Genomic DNA, 20,301 nt, shown 5'->3' with positions numbered 1-20,301 from the left:
GGAGAAGCGCGGTTGGCCAAGAAGCTCTTGCAGCAGACCAAGGTAAAACTTCAAATTCAATTCAATATTCCATTCCACAATCTAATCTCATTGTAGTGGATTACATTGTATAAATAGGAAAGCCTTCCAACTCGAATAAGGAAATGTACCTAACTAGGAAATTAAAATAAACTCAAACAAGGAAAGTAGCAACTCCTGCGTAGCTAACTGATGCAGATTAAGTCACCTGAAGGGTTTATTTTATTGGAAATAAGCCTTGGGTTGGGTTATGTATGTATTGGGCTTTTGATTGCATGTGTTTTCTTTGTAATGGGCCACTTTAATGGGCCTAAAATGTGGGTACAAGGTAGGCGTACGGGATTAGATTTAATAAGAGTTTATTAGCTTTATTTTCATCCCTAATAGACTTAGGATTATTGTTATTAGGTTCTTTTAATTTTAGCAAGCAATATAATAACTCCTACTGACACTAGGAGTTAATTTCTAGTTTTTCTAATTGGATTAGGACTTTTGATTTTCATTTTATTTAAGCAATGTAAGCCTACCAAGCCAGAGATGGCTTGATTAATAATGTTTTGAGATTGCTTTGCTGCAAGAGAGCTATGTGATACAGTGGGTGAGAGACCCAGACCTGATAGAGGTTGAGTTTTCTTCAATTTCTTTCCTCCTGTGTTCTACCTCCAGTTCCTGCTTGAGTTTGCATTTTGATTTTAGTCTACAGTTGCTACTGGAATTTGATCTCATATTTCAAGAGGATTGATTAGTCCAAACCAGCCCAAACTGCAGGAACTTCTTTTTCTGTTTCTTCTTCTTCTTCCTCTGGAATTCTGCCAGTTGCTGACTTGTTGCTGCAAGTTTGTGTTCAAATGTTCAAAATCTGGTTTCATATAACATCTAACTGCTAGCCTATTTTCTTGTGCCCCTCTCCCCCCAATACACAAATTTCATCTGAAAGATGTCTTTCTTGAGCAATATTTCTTTCAGTAAGCTAGCTCTTATGGGATCTCAACAGATTACTGTTATTATGAGAAAAGTGTTTTTGTGGTTTATAGGATCTAAATAGCTTTAAAGTTCCAATCTTCTCTCCCAGTCCTTTGCTGGAGTCAATGGAACCTGTTGGGATCTTTATGAAGTTAATCATGAGAATGAACAATCTGTATTTATTTCTTTAATTAAATTCTGTTTATGAAAATCCTGGCAATTGAAGATGTTGCACTCTGTCAATTACGTCCTATTTGCCAAAACCATCCCTGAACAATCAGTTGATATTCTCATATAGAGAGTACTGAAAGAGATATGATTGCCTTCCTTAATATCTTTAGGGGGCTTGAAAACATACCAATTCTGTCCATATGGACTTTTATATCTTTTAGCATTATTGTGCATTGAAAGAACATTCTACTTTTAAAGTTTAAACATCTTCTGATCTCTCTATCCTTGAATTCTGTTCCCAATTGATATCCAAGCCTATTTGATTGCTTTACATTTTGAAATGATTAAGAGATACCTCTTGGTTCTCAACCTGTTCCCATTCTTGCTCATGATTATTAAAGATTATCTCATTTGCTCATGCTTAATAATTGAAGTAGCCAATGTTACTTTTCCTTTTTAGTGCATGTATAGCAAATTACCAAATGATAAATTACCTGAACATCAATTAATTGCTTTTAAATTTCCTTTGTGCAGATTTGGGCTACATCTCACTGTAGGAGGATGAGGACTGTGGAGGGCCATCGAATTCAAGTTGGGGCTCTTGCATGGAGTTCATCCCTGTTGTCTTCAGGCAGCTGGGACAAGATTATACTTCAATGTGATGTACATGCTCAGGAAGATATTGTTAAGCTCATTTGTCTCAAGTCATAGGTTAGAATACGAAGTATCTTGGAGCAGCTTATTTGTAACTTATTTTTTCATTTGTAATGTTTAAACTCCACAAAGGAAAGCTTATTTTGAATCCTGATTCCTGAATGAACATTGATATCGTTTCTAAAATGGCTGTAATTTTGGCCTACTTTATTTAAATTTGATGTCATGCATCATTTCATCTGTAATGATCCCTTATTTTGGATTATATTTCATCTATATATTGAATGTTATTGCTGATTTTGTTAACCAGCAAATAAAATGGCTTTGATCCAGGTTTGTGGACTGAAGTGGTCATATGATAACTGTGAGCTAAACTGTGGCGGAAATGATAATAGAGTGAGTGATTTTTGTTTTGTCTCCCTCTCCCCCTTCCCCCACCCAAAAAAAAAAAAAAGAGAACCACAGCGAAAAAAAATCCCTAGATGCTTGGTAGGCATTGATTAATGTCTTCTATTCCAGGGACAATGGATACTTTAATCCTAAAATTTCTTTGGTTTCCAGGTTTTTCTTTGGAACCAACATTCGGTCGAACCTGTATTAAAGTACTGTGAGCACACTGCAGTTGTAAACGCAATTGCATGGTACCCACATATGCATGGACTTTTAGCATCTGGTGGAGGCACAGCAGACCAATGGATAGGTTTCTGGATTACAAATACTAACTCGCACTTGAGTTGGATGGACACTGTCAGTCAGGTTATATTTTTGCCCTTATCGTAACAATCATCAATGGTTTGCACACAGACAGAACATATATTCTTTGATTTCTCTCCCATCTTATTACTAACATAATGCTATACTAATCCCCACTGAAACCATGATACAGGTATGCAACCTGGTGTGGTCTAAGAATGTCAACAAATTAGTTTGCACCCATGGCTACTCTCAAAAACAAATAATTGTGTGGAGATATCCTACAATGTCGAAGGTGCTTGAGGTAAAAATACTCAAATATTCAAATGAAGTTGTAGAACTGCCTATTTATTTTGTTGTTACTGTAGTTGGCAACACTTACTGGGCATACATATAGAGTTCTATATTTTGCGATATCACCTGATGTTCAGGTACTTAAAATTCCACTCTTTGAATTCATTTTTTCCTTGATCATCTGACTCTGCATTACCATTCCTTTGCTTTTTTTCTTTTCATAAATTTAATAAATGTCCTTGTCCTTGGACAATTGTCACCGAGGCAGGAAATGAAACTCTTACATTCTGGAATGTTTTCCCTTGTCCAAAATCCCAGGCAAGTACTTTTAGTGTGTGGGATACGTCATCTCTTTCTAGTTCCTTTTCACCATTAGGATACATCAACTGCATCCATATGACCTTGATGCATCTATGCTCATGGAACTGTGAATTGCAGAATACTGACAGTTACATTGGAGCGTCATATCTTGGAAGAACTCAAATCCGTTGATTTCTGCTGCCATCTAACATGAAGGTGGCAATGCTATTGGTGCAATCCTAAGGGTAAGGAGATCGCTTTTTGTTCTAGATTCGGCATTCATTTTGTAGAGAAAGCAGCAATAGTGCAAGGGAAACTCGTCAAATCATCTGCTATAATTCTTTGGCAAATTGGAATTTTTTTGTTTGTTCACCCCCTTTCAGAGATATTGATGTATATGGTGGGTGTCATTGGCAGTCCTTGCTAGCTTCTCCCTTACATTAAAAGGACTACTGGATTGATGGAACATCAAGATGTAACCCTTGATTTTGCAAATATATTCAATTTTTGCTCATGGGTTTAGCTCAATATTGTCTTTTTGTTTAGTCTTATGTATGTAGACTAGTCAACTCACATGTGCAAATGCACGCATATGTGTGCAATTGCATGTGAAAAAATAAGACAAGTTAAAAAAAGAAACAATGTAAAGTATTAGGGTATCCTGTTGAGAAGTCATGTAAAGAGACGTCAAATGGCATGTCTTACTCTCACTTGTCAATAATCCCCCTCACCTCCAATGTATTCTGTAGTAAGCATCTCCAATGTATTCTGTAGTAAGCATTGAAAAAATCAATTAAGAATTGATCACCAAGTGATCCTCAAACCAATAAAAAAGTTCACAGATAAGTGAATGTTTATTGAAATATATGGGAAATTAGTTACTCAAAATCTAGGGAAAATGTCAGAATTCCCAGAGTTCTTGCCATGAGTATGTTCCAACCCTCAACACCCTTTTCTAGGTTCATTTATATTGAATTATTTGAATGCAATTCTAACACTACATGTTTAGAACAAATTAAATGAAACAAATGCCAGGAATTTAGAAAGCTCCATGCCCAATTCAATGGAGTACAACAAATTAAATGAAACAAATGCCAGACATTTAGAAAGCTCCATGCCTAATTCAATGGAATACATCAATAAGTGTATAGAGCGAAGTGTTTGTCTGCTGAAACATTGAAAATAATTATTTGGATTTCGTAACATATGTGAGCTTGAAATTTCTCCACCCCACATTGTTCTTGAACTGGAGAACTTGCTTTTTGAAACAAAATGTGTTTCCTTGCGTATAAGTAGTCTTACCAACCCATAGTTCCAAGTGGTCTCCCCAATTTACAACTTAGAAATATATAGAAAAAGAATCGTCAATAGAGAGAGCACTTCTAAAAGGTTATAAAGTAGCCTTTGGTCCCCAGTCTTTGACCTTCATCTTCAAGGGTTTGCCCCACTTTCAATGCCATATTTTATGCAGATCTTCTCAAAGTGCTCTGAATCCAGCTGAAAATGTTGATCAAAGCAGCAATAATAAAAGATATATGAGCTTAACAATTATATACACTAACCTATAAGAAAAACATGCAGAATGCAGATCAGTAATAGCCAGAACAGGGCTTTGTTGTGAATTGAGTTGGAGTGTGTGTGTGTGTGTGTGAGAGAGAGAGAGAGAGAGAGAGAGAGAGAGAGAGAGAGTGGTGTGTGTGAGTAGAGAGAGTAGTTCTTGAGGACCTTGCTCAACACCTATTTTAAAGGTATAACCAACAATCAATTTCATAGCATGTGACTTTGCTTTATCTACGAACTAATCATATACGTACACATTCATGTACAAATTTAAGAAACCAAGCACAAAAATATTGACCCTGAAGATAGCACAAGCTCAATTTACGATCCCATCATCATAAGAATCTAAATTTTTTCTGCAAAAACTCTCGATCGAACAAACCTGATTAAAGAATAGAGCAAAATGTGCAAGCTTAACAGCCTGGTCAACGTCGACTTCCCTCCAAGCTCAAATGCCACAGGTTTGATTCCTTGTTGTAGCCAATTCACTTAAGATCTTGCTAGTTTCATTTGATTCCATTAAAGTAATATGCAAAAGTGATAAATATTTAATAAAATGAAAAAGAGTGGAAGAAACAGAGCAACTTAATGAAGGCTATAAAGCTATAACTAAAGCTATAATCCATTCGGTAGATTATCCCCAAAAAAAAAAAATATATATATATAAATTAGATTAGTAGAAATTGATAGAAGTGTTAAATATTGATCCACTTAATGATTGTCAAAAATATGTGAATACAAAACAAATTGATCCAAATAAATGAGTATGATCTCCATTCTTCTAAAAATTAGATTGTAAAACTGCAAGTGATACATTCTTATCACAATTATTTATAATTTTCCGGTTCCTAGAGAGTAATTCCCTATCCTTTTCTCACCAAACAGCCAAGGACAAGAGAAGTCTCACTACCATCCATTGACATATTGAGGATGCTTGCAGTCTAACCGACAACATTGCTAACTTGTCCAATCTCTAACCCATTCTGCTAGTTAAAAGCCCATATAAATAAAGTCAAATAAATCCCAAATACTTGAGAAGGGGAGGGACATGAGAGAAATAGAGGAATGGGGCAGGGGCGTAGAGGAGGAGGGACATGTGAGAGGTATGGGGAAGGGGAGAAATGTGAGGGATGGAGAGATAGAGAGAGGGAAGGAGGGAGGGAGGCGTGAGAGAGAGGGAGTGGAAGGGGAGAGAGAAGAGAATGGAGAGAGGCTGAGCAAAACAAAGGAAAAATCTAAACAAAGCTAAAAAGGAAATAGAAAGACCTATGCAGATTGAAAGTGTTCGTTTCAAATTTGGCCTATTTCTAACTTATCAGATCCACAGTTTGAATTATTAGCTTTATAACCATCTTTGTCATGAATTAACCCACAGTTAGCAAAAGAAGCATAAAATTTTCAGGTGCATACTCAATATGGAGGTCAATCCAAGCTTCAGACATTTGAACACATAAATTATATTCAAAGGTTAGTTAACAAAAGAGATTAGCTCATGGAAGTGTTGTATGACAAGATGGGGACAAAGCCGGAATGTCCACTCAAAGAAATAGTATACTAAGGAGCCGAATGGTAGGACATGGCCGGTAGGTCTGTCGGCCACGCCAATGAGGAAACGTAGCTTATCAGACCTAGTGTAGATTCAAGTCCAAAAGATATTTGTAACGAAATATCTTATCATTCTAATGAGTTTCAAACTATCATGAGTTTTATCGTTATTTTGAAACTTGTGGGAGAATTTTTGTATTTTAAATGATTTAAAATAGTAGTTTCAAACTAAAACTTGTTTTGTTTTGATTTTGTTGGGTATGTGGTTTAAGTGACTTGAATCCAAGACCTATTGCGCAAGTAGTGCAACGATAGCTTTGAGCTTTAGTCCTACATGGAAAGTGGGAGGAAATTTTTGCTTACTTATATGTAGTTGTGCGGAACAGAGGGGATGAGATTCTTGAAGAAAACTCTCTATTCTTTCGTGTGTGTCTAGGTTGCCTCCGGGGTGCTTTTCACACAAGCACGCGCTGAGTCGGTCGGCCGATTGGTCGTGGTGTGGTGAGGTGGTCAAGACCAAAGATTCTTTTTGACTCATGGTTGGACCTGTTGTGGGCCTAATTTTATTTATTTTCTTGGCTTAATACATTGTTGAACTTATGGTGAGCTTGCACTCGGGCCCATGTGTTAAAAATGAAATAACTCGGCAAATATAATATTCTAAGCCCACTTTTTTGTGTGTGCAAATGTACTTAGGGAAAATTTTCTGATTAGTTCGTCTAAACTTAACCTATAATAGAATATATTAATTTTTCAATAATTATGAGAAGGGAAACGGGACACTTGATGACCTGGATTGCAACCAGCTCCGATGATATCCCATGCAAAAAGCTATCACTACCACAACCACCACTCTGCTCTCTCTTTGATCTTTGCAGGTTGGGGTTAACCTTTGATTTCATTCTCTGCCCTTTAAGAACCATATATTCGAATATTCTCAGGTAAATAGAAAACGTTGAATTGAAATCTCTTAGTTTTTCAGGTTGTTTATGCATACAAGTAGTGATCTGAAGGGTGCACATGTTTCACATGCCTGTGACTCTCACAAACCCTGTTCATTGAAGAGGGTGGGAAACAATCTTATATGTATTATTTCATTGATTTTAAAATGAACTAATTTTAAGCTTCATAATTCTCAGTCCTCTCCTTGTATCTAATTTGGGTTTGCATGAATATTTAATTGAATTTATCTTTGCAGTTGGGGATTTGACTACAGTTGGCTAATCCTTCACCCTAATAATGTATGATTTTCTGAGCGGCATTGATGAAAAAAATACTAAGGTGGTCTTCTGGAAATATTCTAAGACTGGAGGCCAAATCATTTAGTGTAGGATCATCTCTAGCCTTTCTCCATGAGGTGCCCCATGAGGCAATGGTGCATGGGCTGGAGAGTGTGTATATTGGCTTGTTGCAGACGACAAACTGTTGTATTCTGTCTCCCTCCCCCTATATTGGATTCCTTATGAGGACCACATTAGAAATGCCACATATAATTTGCTCCTTGATTGATCTGGGTCATGACTTTGCTTGGAAGCATTTCCCATCATGCCCTGTTTCCAGTCTCATGGACTGATTATTTGGGCTTCTCACCTGGATTTTTGAAAATAGGATTGCTAGTTCGTTTTTACTTTTTGTACAATTAGTGGGTTTCTTATGGAACTTGTTTCAAATCACTGAGTTTGTTACAACTCTCTCTCTCTCTCTCTCTCTCTCTCTCTCATACGCACACTATATATCTCTAAAAAATACACATACAGTCTTTTCCACACGTGCATTTACACGTGAGTTTAAAATACACATACATTCTTTTCCACACATGCATTTGCACGTGTGAGTTTTCTAGTGTGCATTTACACGTGTGTATGTATGTATGTATGTATGTATACACACTAGAAAACTCACAGGTTTGTATGTGTATTTTAAACTCACGTGTGGAAAAGAATGTATGTGTATTTTTTTATATTCTGGGGTTTGCTATCGTGCGCCAGAACCGCTTTAGGGCTCTGCTAACGTATGTCGTCGGGTCGATCCGGTTCCTAACCTGAAAATCCGACAAGCTGCCTGATTGACCACCCGTTTGGGGCCGACCAGAACTAATTGAAACGGGTTGGACTGAACCAGTTGGACCATGATTGGACTGGAGCAGTTGACTCATGGCAGACCCGGACCAGAACCGAACCAAGCAGGACTGAACCTAGCCTGTCCATATCTGGCTCAGACCCAGCGTGTGGGCGAGTGTGGCCTGGCCAGGCCGCATGACGGCCATGCGCCACTTTGCCTATAGACTTCTACCGGCGCGTGGAGGCTCCGTTTGGGCTCTGGCTTTTTGCATTGACTCTTTTTTTTTTCCCGAGATCTACAGTATGGTATACTCTGATGTTACTTTTGGTGCATATTCCCTATGTTTTGGTGTTTTAATCATGCACACCTTCTTGGCGATATGTCGATTCGATCCACTGAGGACTGAACTGATTTTCTGATTTGTTGGGATATCTACCTTTTGAACAGTATTATTGGCTTGTTTAGCGTAAATTTTAAGGCATTAAGAACCTTGTCATAAGTTGTAAAATTTGCACTAATTATTAAAGAGATGTGAGTAATTTTGGTAAATCCTAGAGAGGGTTACATGGGTTCAACAGGATGCAGTCGCCAAAACGACATTTTTTGTTGAATTTGTGAAACACTGGTCTCATACAGTTATGGGATGTACTTCAACTCTAATGTGTGGTCATATATATACTCAAAGGTGGTAATCATGTGTTGGTACTTGATATATACACAACATGCAATGTGAATTGACTGACCCTAGAATTCTACACACCCAAAGGTGGTGGATTTTCGAAGGTTGAATTATATTCCCATGGCCGCTGGTATGTTGGGATTTTTACAATTGCATGTTGGGAATTCAGCCTAAAGGTGTTTTCTCAATGATGTGTGTAAAATTCTCTTTTGATAAGCTTATATGGTTTTAAAGCTTTACTTGCATCATGCTGATTATTATATTGTTCATTGTTTAATTTTCAGTCACGTTTTCTATCAACAATAACATGGTTACTATTGAGATTCTTACTGGGTCAAACTTTAAGAAGTGGAAAGAAGACATTATGTTAGCCATAGAAATGACAGATGTACATGCACACGTCCCTTGTTATGGATAAACCAATGGATTTGACTGCTGCTAGTACTGATGATAAAAAATTCGTGCATACTATATAGGAAAAGAGTAATCGTATTTGTACACTTTCCATAAAGAGGTCATTCCAGGATCATCTGAAAAGTGATCTACCTGACCAATGTACTGCCAGAGAATTGTTAGATGCAATTTCCAAGAGATATAAAGTTTCATCGAATGCTGAGATTGAGACACTTTTGCAAGGATTATTTAATATGGAATACTATGGTTCTGGGAGTGTTAGGAATAATATTATTAGGATGGTTGATTACCAGACCAAACTCAAAGCCTTGAATATTCCTCTCCTTGATGCCCTGATTGTTCATCAAGCCCTTAATACCCTACCTTTTGAATTTGGTATCATTCAAACCAACTACATTTCTTAGGATGGAGTCTGAAGTATTAATGACCTTATTTCTAGGGCTGTATCTGAGGAAGAAAAACTAAAGAAAGATGAGTCTCACACTGTCCTTTTTACTTCGAAATCCTATAAGGGTAAAAAGTCTAAAAACCATACTCATAAATCTGTCAATAAAAAGTTCGATCGGATTAACAATTTGGGACCCAAGAAAGACTCTTTCAAGAAAGAGAGTGATGACTGCTTTTTTTGCAAGAAGAAGAGCCACATAAAGAAGGACTGCAACAAGTACAAGACTTGATTATCAAAACCCAAGCCATCAGGTAATGATTCTTTGAGTTTTGTTTGTGAATCCAATCTATCAGAAACCCCATCCAGTTCTTGGTGGCTAGATAGCGGTGCAACTAATCATGTTGCTTTTATCATACAGGGGTTCATAAATCGGAGGAGGCCAAGCAAGGATGAATCAAGTCTTGTCGTGGAAAACGATGGATATGTTAACATAGAGTTAGATATAATTTATTACTAGATTCAGGTTTTAAATTGACATTAAAGAACACTTTTTATGTACTGTCCTTTAAGCGGAATTTAATTTCTGTTTCAGTTTTGGACATGAGTAGTTACCATTTTGAAATAAAGAACAGTATGGTTAATTTGTTTTTTAATTTAAGTAAAGTTGGTTCCTGTATTTTTAAATTACAAATAAAATATTTTATTCGCAGTTTTATACATTTGCCACTAATACTTTTTAAAAAAAAAAATATATAAGTTTAGTAGCAATTTTAGTAATGACACTAAAATTTTTTCTTGTTCTCCCCGCTCTTCTTTCCCTTCTCCCTGGTTTAGGTATAATCCAATATATGAGGACCTGATCATTTACTATATAAGAAATCAAGCAATGTCAAGGCCATGTCAGGTCTCTCTCTCTCTGGCTTCTTGGACCGGCAATGAATCGCCTCGTGCAACAAAGAAAGGAGGTGGGGTGATGTCAAGAAGCATGGGGCAGAGCCGAGATATGGAGATAGGGAAAAGGGTGGGGGAGGTGGAGGGGGCGGTGAGTGGGGAGTATCTGCAGGGGTGGGGAGAGTAGAGGTAGAAGGGGAGGGAGATGTAAGGGCACATGACCATAGGGCAAGGGAGGCGGTGGAGCACTGGAGGAGTTACAACAAGGAGCAAGGAGGGGAGTTGTGTATGGGGGTGGTAGGCAAAGGTCGGAACTAGTGGTGGGGGTGGAAGCAGGGTGGAGATGGAGGTGGAAGTGGCAGTGGGGGTGTAGTGGCGTGCAAGGAGTAGTGGTGTGTGAGGGTGGGGGTGGGGGCGGGTGCACGGCGAGGGAGGCGATGGGATTTTAAAAAATATATAATTATAGGGTAAGTTACACGTAACTCCCCTAAGATATCGCGTAGTTACAGATCCACCCACGGGTTTTTGATATTTATGCATTTCACCCCTGCTTTCCTAAATAATTAATAAGTAAACTCACTCGGTCAACCTGAGACAAAAAATTTTAGAATTTATCATATGTTGACCACATTGCCCTTCCTGCTAAACTATACCTCTTTCTTTCATTACTAGGTCTATGGAGCAATAACAAACTTAAAGGAGAAGCCCTAACTTGCCGCTGCTACTACACCTCCGAGGCGACCACCATTCGTGGCACTAAATTGAAACAACCCACTAATGGCTTCTGAGTACCTAAAACTTGGTTGGAGAGAGTAAAAGCTTTATGTTGAAGATGTGTTGAAGATGTTTGACTGATGTAGTTCTGAACAAATACAACCAATCTTTGATGTATCTACACCTGGAAGAAAATCCAGAATTTGAATCTTAAGTTCAGTCCAGACCATCTCCATCAAACCCAAACGGTGGAGATTCTGAATGTGTGGTGTAAATGGATATGAGCTCCAATTCTCCATCAAGAAATAGCCATCAGTCCATTTTGATGAAAATGAAACCTTCCGTTGCGTTTTTGTTTTTCGTTTTCTTTAATCCTTTAACTCCTCAAATTTATGACTCAAACAAAACCCTCAATGGCTTCTACGGTATGCGTAAAATACACAATCATTTATCTTTTAGGCTCTAGAGGCGAGGTTGTAGAAACTGTTGTCTTGAATTTTAAAAATTTGGGGAAAATCGTTAATGTTTATGGGTCTTAAGGGAAAAAGGGTTGGGATATCTATGCGCTGCATTTGGATGAATCTCTTTTCATGCCATCGAACTTAAGATAAAATCGACATAAACAAATCACCCTGGATATCTGTATCATAATCATTTGAGAGCGCAAGAGAGGAGAAAGCCATGAGATGATTTCCCCCCCTCTTTACAGAGAGAGAAACCGAGAAAGGATTTTCGGTGAAGAGGTAAGGGTGTTAGGAAGGAAGGAGTTGCATTTGGATGAGTTGCAGGTGTTCTTGCACAGAGATGATGCATCTTCAAACCCTAAACGGTGGATTGTGTTCTTCGTCATAGATCATGTCATTCTACCCTATCAATAGTATATTGGTCATAAAATGTCTATAACAATCTTACCGTTCGCAACTAACGAGAACAACTAACGTAGTGGATTTATTTATTAATTATTTTGGAAAGCAAGGGTGGCATGCATAAATATCTTAAACTCACTGGTGGATGTATAATTATGCGATACCTCAGGGGAGGTACATGTAAATTACCCATAATTATATTTAGTAGCAATAAATAGACGTTTGTAAAAAGTTCTTACTTTGTGGGTTTAATAATAAAATAAAGGAAAGAGAACAACACCTGGTCGCGCAGAGCACGCCGCCCTTGCGCCCTGACACAGGGGTACGGGAAATTGACCAAGGGTGCAACGGTCATTTCATGCACCCTTGTGTTAGGGCCCAGGGGTGGTGTGTAGCGTGACGGGTGTCATTCTCTCTCCCATAAAGTAAATACATTTTCTAAATTTACTACCACTAAAAGTGTTCTTTTTGGTTTTTGAAGTTTGTAAAATTATTTCCGCTTGTGTAGGCGCAACGGATGAAGATCAATCCGCGACCTCTTTCTGGCGTGGTGCACCCGAGTGTGGGAGTGGTGCGGGGATTGTTGTTGATGGTGTAGGGAGTCGCCACCTAGATCAGGGTCTAGGACCCACAAATGGTGCCCGTTCTTCAGAGAAGGGCGCTAATTAACTCCAATGACTCAATGGATGGTCTGCTCAAGATCTTTGGGTAGGTGTCAAGTTACTGGCTGGGAAGGTGTTAGGCACCCAGCAACTGCCCAGCCGACGGCCGATCTTCCTAGACCAAACTCTATTGTATATTGTTGTGTTATGCGTATTATGCACCTAATTAAACTATTTTATTTTTTGTGTTTTGATTATCTTTGTTGAAATTTATGGACCTAATTAGGCTAATTAAAATTAATGTTTTAATCCTAATTACTACCCCTAAGTTAGGTGATTATGTAGAGCCAAAATGGCCAAAATTATGAAAATGCCCCTAGAGGACCAAAATATGTACAAAGGCAAGAAATCACATTTAAATGCTGAAATGATTAAAACATGATTAATGGCATGCATGTGAATCATTAAAATATATACAATGCTATAAAGTGGTACAATTACCAAAATGCCCCTATTAAGGCAAAAATACAAATATGCATGAAAATGCAAACTTATACTTAAAACATGCTTATGAAAGTTAAAACATACAAATAAAGTGATAGAAACCTTTCCAGGGCCCTAAATATGATTTGGTCGCAAAATGGCCAAAATACCCCTGAGGGCAGAAGTGACTTTTTATGCATGGTTATGATTCATGGTGGGCATGTATGCATATGAAAACATTCTAAAACAACTTAAAACAGAATTTAATGCTTAGAAATGTATTTTTTCTGATTTTCTTGGATTTTCACAACAAATAGAAAAATGACATCTACATCCCTAACATGGTAAGGAACACCTATGAAAATGATCAAACATTCATGTCAGTGATTAATGAGCCCATAAAATCAATCCTGATGAAATATGTATCCCATAATTTTTTTGTGAATTTTTATACATTTATACTATTTTTAATATTTTCTGAAATGCTAAAAAGAAGGGAAAACAAAGAAAAATAAAAAATCCCCATCACAGATCCGAATTGGATCAAACCAGAGCCCACACCCACTAATCAAAACATGATATTTAACATGGTCATAATGATTTTGTCCAAATCCCCACCCACAGGTTCAGATTTTACATAATCCGAAATCCTTCACAGGGGCAAAAATATCACAAAAACCGTGATTTGGAGCTTGAGAAAATTAATGGACATCAAGCACAGTGGGAAACATCTTCCCTAAAATTTTCAGAAATTTACCACTCTTGTGTTATTTTTGAAGATTTTTTAACTGAAAACAACCTCTTTTAAATAAAGAAAATCAAAAGAAATACATAAAAACTAAATAAAGATATATAAAACCTACCCTTGAAGCGTGGAAGTGTCTGGGCTCAGTCTACATATCCATGGATGGCCGGAATTATCGCCGGAAGGCACCGAAAGCCACTCCAAGTATGTTTGCCCCGAATGACAAGAGTGGTGAACAAGGAGTATTTGAGGAATTTTATATGTCTATGGAAGCATGATATGGAGATGTCTCTGAAATGGATGGACAGAGGGGAGAACGAACTTCACAATGATAATTTTTTCATGAATTTTCTCGGTCCCTAAACCCTCCAAATGGCCTGTTATTTATAGGGGAAAAACTGTTTGAGGAAAGGTCTCAAAGACCCCTGGGGCCTTAATGGCAGGGATAAGGCGAGTGATGGGCTGGCTGGGCTTGCGTGTGCCTAGGCTTGCTGGGCAGCCTGGGCCTGTGCAGCCTTATCTTGGCTCAGGCAAGTGGGCATGAGGCCATCAAGCCACGTGTGGCTCAGCCTAAATGGTGGGGGTTTGTCCCCTGCCGACAGTCCAGCTGGGCCGGGTCAGACTGGGTTGACCCGGTTCGGGTCAACTCAGTTTGTCCCACTTTTTATTTTTTTTTATTTTTTTATATATTCATTTTAGAGATTCCATTTTAAAGGTCCACATTCAAACATTAATATCTTTTGATCCGAATGGCCTATTTTGATGCGCCACATATCGCCGCGAAGGTCTCAACGTGTACTTTCCATCCGTGTGGCAGATATGGTCAGATTTTGCCTAAAAATGGCACGGATATTGAGGAAAACACGTAAATGGTGTTTCACACCGATCAAGGTCCAAATGATACCGAAATTACATGAAAATTTATGTGTAAGCACAATATGACCAAATAAAGTTATCCAAATGGTTTCAGGTCACATCGGGTGTCACGCCCCCATCCCAACAAGGGATAAAATACATTATAAGGGGTGACTAGGACAACGCTTGTCATCCTACTAAGCTGCCAGGATCACTGACACAGTGTCCCAACACACAGTCATAACTAATATTAAAACAATATAATATCAGAGTGCGGAAAGGGAAATATTACATTCCAAATGATCAGTAGTTTTACGGAAGCGTATAAAATCAATAGTTACAAGATGATCAAAGCCTAGATGATAAATACTGTAGTTAATCCATTTTTCATTACCATCTAATAATGATTAACAAGGGTATAACAGTAACTGTTTTTATATGGGCCTACGCCCTAAAATAAACAAAAGGGGAACAAGTCCCTAGAATTCTCACGGCCCGTAGGCGCAATCGTCACAAGGACACCCGTTGCCATGTTCCTCTAACACGACTTGGCTCCTCCGTACACTGCATCATAATCTAAAAATTGTGTATACGAGGGGTTAGCTCTCCACTGAGCCAGTGAGGGGATGGGGATGCACAAACACACAATTCACATAGTCCAATGATGCATGCATATGTTAAGTAAATTTTCCACCTAACATTACAACTAAGTCAGAGGTATATGCTACTGTGACAACTCGGGAGACACTGTGGGTCACTTAACTTATCGCCACAATGAAACCTCAATTGTCACCTGGGACCTACGCCGATCGAAGCCTCCAAGACCACTCGGTGGCACCCCGATAACCAATACTACCATGATGGCCTCTCCCACCTCCACGAATCCGGTGTCGATTACCCAACACCTAAACCCCTGTTGGTAAGGGTCGTAGCATAAGGGTGTAAAATCCTAGCCACGGCTACATGCAAGTCCTATCGTCCCGAGAGGTAATCCGGGCGCATCAACTTTTCATCTGGTTTAGTACCCGGTTACCAGCACGGCACGGCGTATACAGTTCAACATGACATTCAACATAATTTTTTCATAAATGTATATAGTGTTCGGGGTTCCGGCACCGATACCCACCGGCACCGAGACCCATCAAGGTACAACATTACCAATCAACATCATAACATTCATATATAAAAATATGCAATATGCGCAAGCATGCTTAATAATTTATAATGATGACATAATATACAATGCAATAATAATATCAAGCCCAAACAACCAAACCCACTCACAACGTATACGCCAAGCACCAAGATTATCAGTTGTCGCCTCGATCAAGCAATAAGCCACAAGATGAATATATTAACCTAAACAAAGAGTGAAATAAGGTTAAACGAGCGAAGGGAAAGGACCCCCAAAAGGTCTCCCATAATCACTTAAGTATAAGGTTTCGAAACAAAGTGGTTGCGGGAGTGGTTTCATGCCCAAATTCTCGCAACCACATGTAAATCCTAGGAAACCGGGGTTCGGGACGAGTTTTAGTCAAGGTCGGTTGCGGATGTGGTTTAAAACGAACCGAGTGTAAATCCGAGCTTCACGGGGCCTTCTCGGGAAGGTAATTTCAGGGTGGTTTCTTGCAAGTCTGAAACCACATATGAATCCTAGCTAACTAGGGGCTTAGGAAGGTCTCTGCCAAGGGTGGTTGCAGGTGTGGTTTCTCAGGTCTGAAACCACATGTAAATCCTAGCTAACCAGGGGCTTAGGAAGGTCTCTGCCAAGGGTGGTTGCGGGTGGTTTCTCGGTCGAAACCACATGTAAAACCACATACTCGAGAATCGAAAATTGAAGGGTTTCTTGCTAGGGATTCATTTTCCAAGGGGTTTAAAGGTAGGGAGGCTTCAAGAAAGCTTCCTCCTAGGTCCATTAGGGTTCTAAGACCTCATTAGGTCCATGTAATCCCATGGATTTAAGAGGAAAAACAAAGATAATCTAATTTATGACATAATAGGGTAGAAACCTTAAATTTCTTAAATGGAAAGAGATTACTTAGGCTTAGGGCTTGTAATGGAGTGAAATAACTCCACCTTAGTCTAGGTTTAGAGGTTCCATCGATTCCTTGGGTTCCAAGAGAACCCTAGGTCGAATCTCTCCCATTTCCCAAACCTCAAAACTCAAAATAGATGAAGAGATGTGGGTTTCAATGGCTTACCTTTCCCAATGTAGAAAAGCTCCATGTAGAGGGCTCCACAAGGTGAGGTTCCAAGCCTTCAACCAAGCTTTTCCATTCCTCCTTCTCCTTTTCTCCTTCCTTCTTTCTTCTTTCCTTCTTTCCTTCTTTCTTATTTCTTCTTTCTCCTTTCTCTCCTCTTTCTCTCCTCCACGATTTAGGTTAGATGGGAGAAGAAATGAAAATGAATGCTTCTCCCCCCCCCCTTTGTCTTATTTATAGAAAATGGGCTTGGGTCCTTTAAGTTAAATGGGTCAAATAGCTAAATGGGTATTTTAAGTTAAATGGGTCAAATAGCTAAATGGGTGGATCCAAGATAAATGGGTCAAGAGGGCTTAATGGGTTGACCCATGGTCTTATTTAGGGTAAAGGAATGGGTTAACCCATCTTTGGGTCAAATAGAGTCAAATGGGCCCTCAAGTTGAATGGGCCTCTTAACTAAATGGGTCTGCCCACAGGTTTCAAATAAAAAAAAGAACCCACTTGGGGATGGGTCCATCCACCATGGGATTATAAGCCCATCACACGCTCCCTTAAATAAGTGGGACCCACAAATAGAATATTCCCAACTCAACTAAAATAGCCCGGGCGGTCTAAATCTTGACCCGCACTTCGAGGGCATCGAGGGAAAGGGTAAATAAATAAACTTAAGGGCTAGAACTTACTATTTCCTTGTCATGGTTTGTCCCCCATGACCCCGAATAGTTTCCTCCACAGGTAAACCCGCACTGTGGTCAATAATTTTGTAGCTGGGTTTGACCACTAGTGAGAACAGCTCACCAGCATACATGGCAGTGATAACCACACGTCACAGGGAAAAATAAAAATTAATTATGATCCGGGGTGCGGGTATAACATCGGGTGGCTTGGGTACCAAGAACCATGCCAGGGGCAAAATGGTCATTTTTATAAAAGTTATCTGATTTGGCCGAAACTTTTCGTGAAAGCTTAATATGACCAAATAAGGTCATCCAAAGTGTTTTGGGCCAAATCAGGCAGTCCAGATACCGAGAACCAGGCCAGGGGTAAGACAGTCATTTTGATAAAAAGGAGTCAGATTGGAGTGAAATTTCACATGTGGGCTTAAAATGGTTAAACAAGGCTATCCTAGAGATTTGGGCTCTACTTGGGACAATTTGGTTACAAAAAGTGGGGTAAGGGTAAATTGGTAATTTTCTATCATTTGGTCACCACGCAAGCCAGTTGAGCTTTAATCATCATCGCTGAGTCACACTTCCAAGGTTCCAAAATTCAGCGTCTACAGCTTGTTAACTAAAAAAAAAGGGCAAATTTCACGGACACCCCCTATAACTATTCGAAATGCAAAAAACACCCTAAATTTTGTAAAAGTATCACAGATACCCCTTACTTTATGACTTTATTTCAACTTAATCCATTTCTAACGGCCTGCACAGTTAAGTCACTGTTAACTCTTTTATAATGACAAAATTACCCTTACCACATGATGAACTTCCCATAATACCCTTAAGATTAAAACCTCAAATACAAATCAGTCTCTTCATCGTCTTGCTGTTGCCGCTGACTGCTGCCACTGTCGTTGCCGCAAACCATTGCCATTGCCGCTGACCACTGCCGCTGTCGTTGCTGCTGTCGCTGCATCTTCTTCATCTTCTCTTACCCCTTTTATTTCTTCTCCACACTACTGAATCCACTGACCCACTTTCTCTTCCATTTGGTCTATTTATTTTTTTGTTTCCTGAAATGCAAAATACCATCACCGGTCCCATTTTCTTCTCTAACACCCCATTTAAACCTCTTTTATTTCTTTATCTCTCCCACTCAACAAAACCCAAGGGGAAGAAGGACATCGTGGAGTACCATACTAATATGGTAGCCCCTGAATATAGACAGTATGGTTACTTTAAATACAGGGAGATGTTGCTCATGGATATTTTGTTTCCACACGATTTCGAAGGCTGAAGATCAACTTAGTTGGGTGATCTAAACTTTACTCTCAACACTTAGCTGATCTCGTAGGCATTGATATATCAGATGGCTTAGATATCTTATCTAGTCTGGTTTGTTCTTGCAGTTAACGTATCCTGGTTGGACCCGTGAAATTATAGTTTTTCTATTGAGTACATTAGTTTTCTATTAACTTTCTGAATTCAATCATATGTTCTAAAAGGAAAAGTTTTGACATATTTAGCCCCATCTTCTCGCAGAGGCTGCAAAAGAGTGTCAAATAATTCTGGATACAGTTGAATCTGCTTTACCCACTGGAATGCCTGAAGGTATTCCAACATTTGAAACCCTTTTCATTTTCTCTTTGATTGACGGCAGAAGAAGCAAGAACAGGGAAGAGGGCCATGAGGCTTCTTCTTCTTCTTTTTCCTCTTGCAACCCCTTTCTTGCAACTCCACCCCACCCTGCTCTTTTAACCTTGTATGAAACGCAAGCTCTGAGTCTAAGATGAATAGTGAGACACAAAGAGAGAGAATAATGCTTGCTTGCTTGATGATGCAAAGTTGCAGAGGCTTTTTTTTTTTTTTTTTTTTTTTGTTCAAAAGTTGCAAAGGCTTAAGAAGTGAGGCAAAGAAAAGAAAGAGAGAAGAGGGGGATTAGGAAAATACATGCAAAAGGAGAAAGAAGAAGAAGTTGGTAGCACTTCACATCCTGCAAAAGCATCTTATGTTCCTCCACACCTCCGTAACCGGCCACCGGCCACCATATTCAATGGCTCTTCCGTCAGTAATGATCGACCAAGTTTGATGCTACTTTAGGTGGAAATCGTTGGGGAGGTCTAAGGTTTGATCTCAGACGGCCTAGCTACGGTGGCATTAACTTTGATGCCTATGGAGATATTCCGATGGAGACCAGTGGGGATAATATGCCACCATGGAGTTCTCTGTTCTTCTTCTTTCTCCATTATTTATTTCCTCTGTTCTCACTTTCCCTTACTTCCACCCGCTAGATTTTTGAATCCAAAACGAAGTACGATCAGCTGCAACAACAAAATGGAAGCTGATTTGGTAGCTCAGAAGTTATTTTGTGGATGAGTTGATGCAAGTAATAGTCGCTGGAGAAGAAATCGTCGGAGTTGATTGTCGACAGCTGGAGCTGGAGCAGTGATGGCCGCCCACGGTGGTTGTGCTCTCCTACGGTGCCTCGACGCGCTCCAGTGGGAAGAGAAATGTGGAAGATGGTAGATTTCTTAGTAATTTT

The 20,301-nt window shown here is 39.1% G+C and overlaps 1 protein-coding gene and 1 long non-coding RNA gene across 2 annotated transcripts; both read left to right on the top strand.

Annotated features, from left to right (window-relative positions):
• The first annotated feature begins 2,506 nt into the window (after positions 1-2,506).
• Positions 2,507-3,106, top strand: LOC122646711. The gene is made up of 3 exons (XR_006330675.1): positions 2,507-2,562; positions 2,693-2,794; positions 2,868-3,106. It is a non-coding gene; the product is annotated as an uncharacterized LOC122646711 (long non-coding RNA).
• A 5,952-nt stretch (positions 3,107-9,058) lies between these two features.
• On the top strand, positions 9,059-9,756 carry LOC122645104. The gene is made up of 3 exons (XM_043838450.1): positions 9,059-9,068; positions 9,223-9,326; positions 9,415-9,756. The coding sequence occupies exons 1-3, from the start codon at positions 9,059-9,061 to the stop codon at positions 9,754-9,756; spliced, it is 456 nt and encodes a 151-aa protein (XP_043694385.1).
• Positions 9,757-20,301: the final 10,545 nt, after the last annotated feature.

The sequence above is a fragment of the Telopea speciosissima genome, chromosome 11, assembly GCF_018873765.1.
Source record: "Telopea speciosissima isolate NSW1024214 ecotype Mountain lineage chromosome 11, Tspe_v1, whole genome shotgun sequence".
Lineage (NCBI taxonomy): Eukaryota > Viridiplantae > Streptophyta > Magnoliopsida > Proteales > Proteaceae > Telopea > Telopea speciosissima.
Note: the sequence above shows the minus strand (reverse complement) of the source record. Positions and strands in the feature narration are given on the sequence as shown.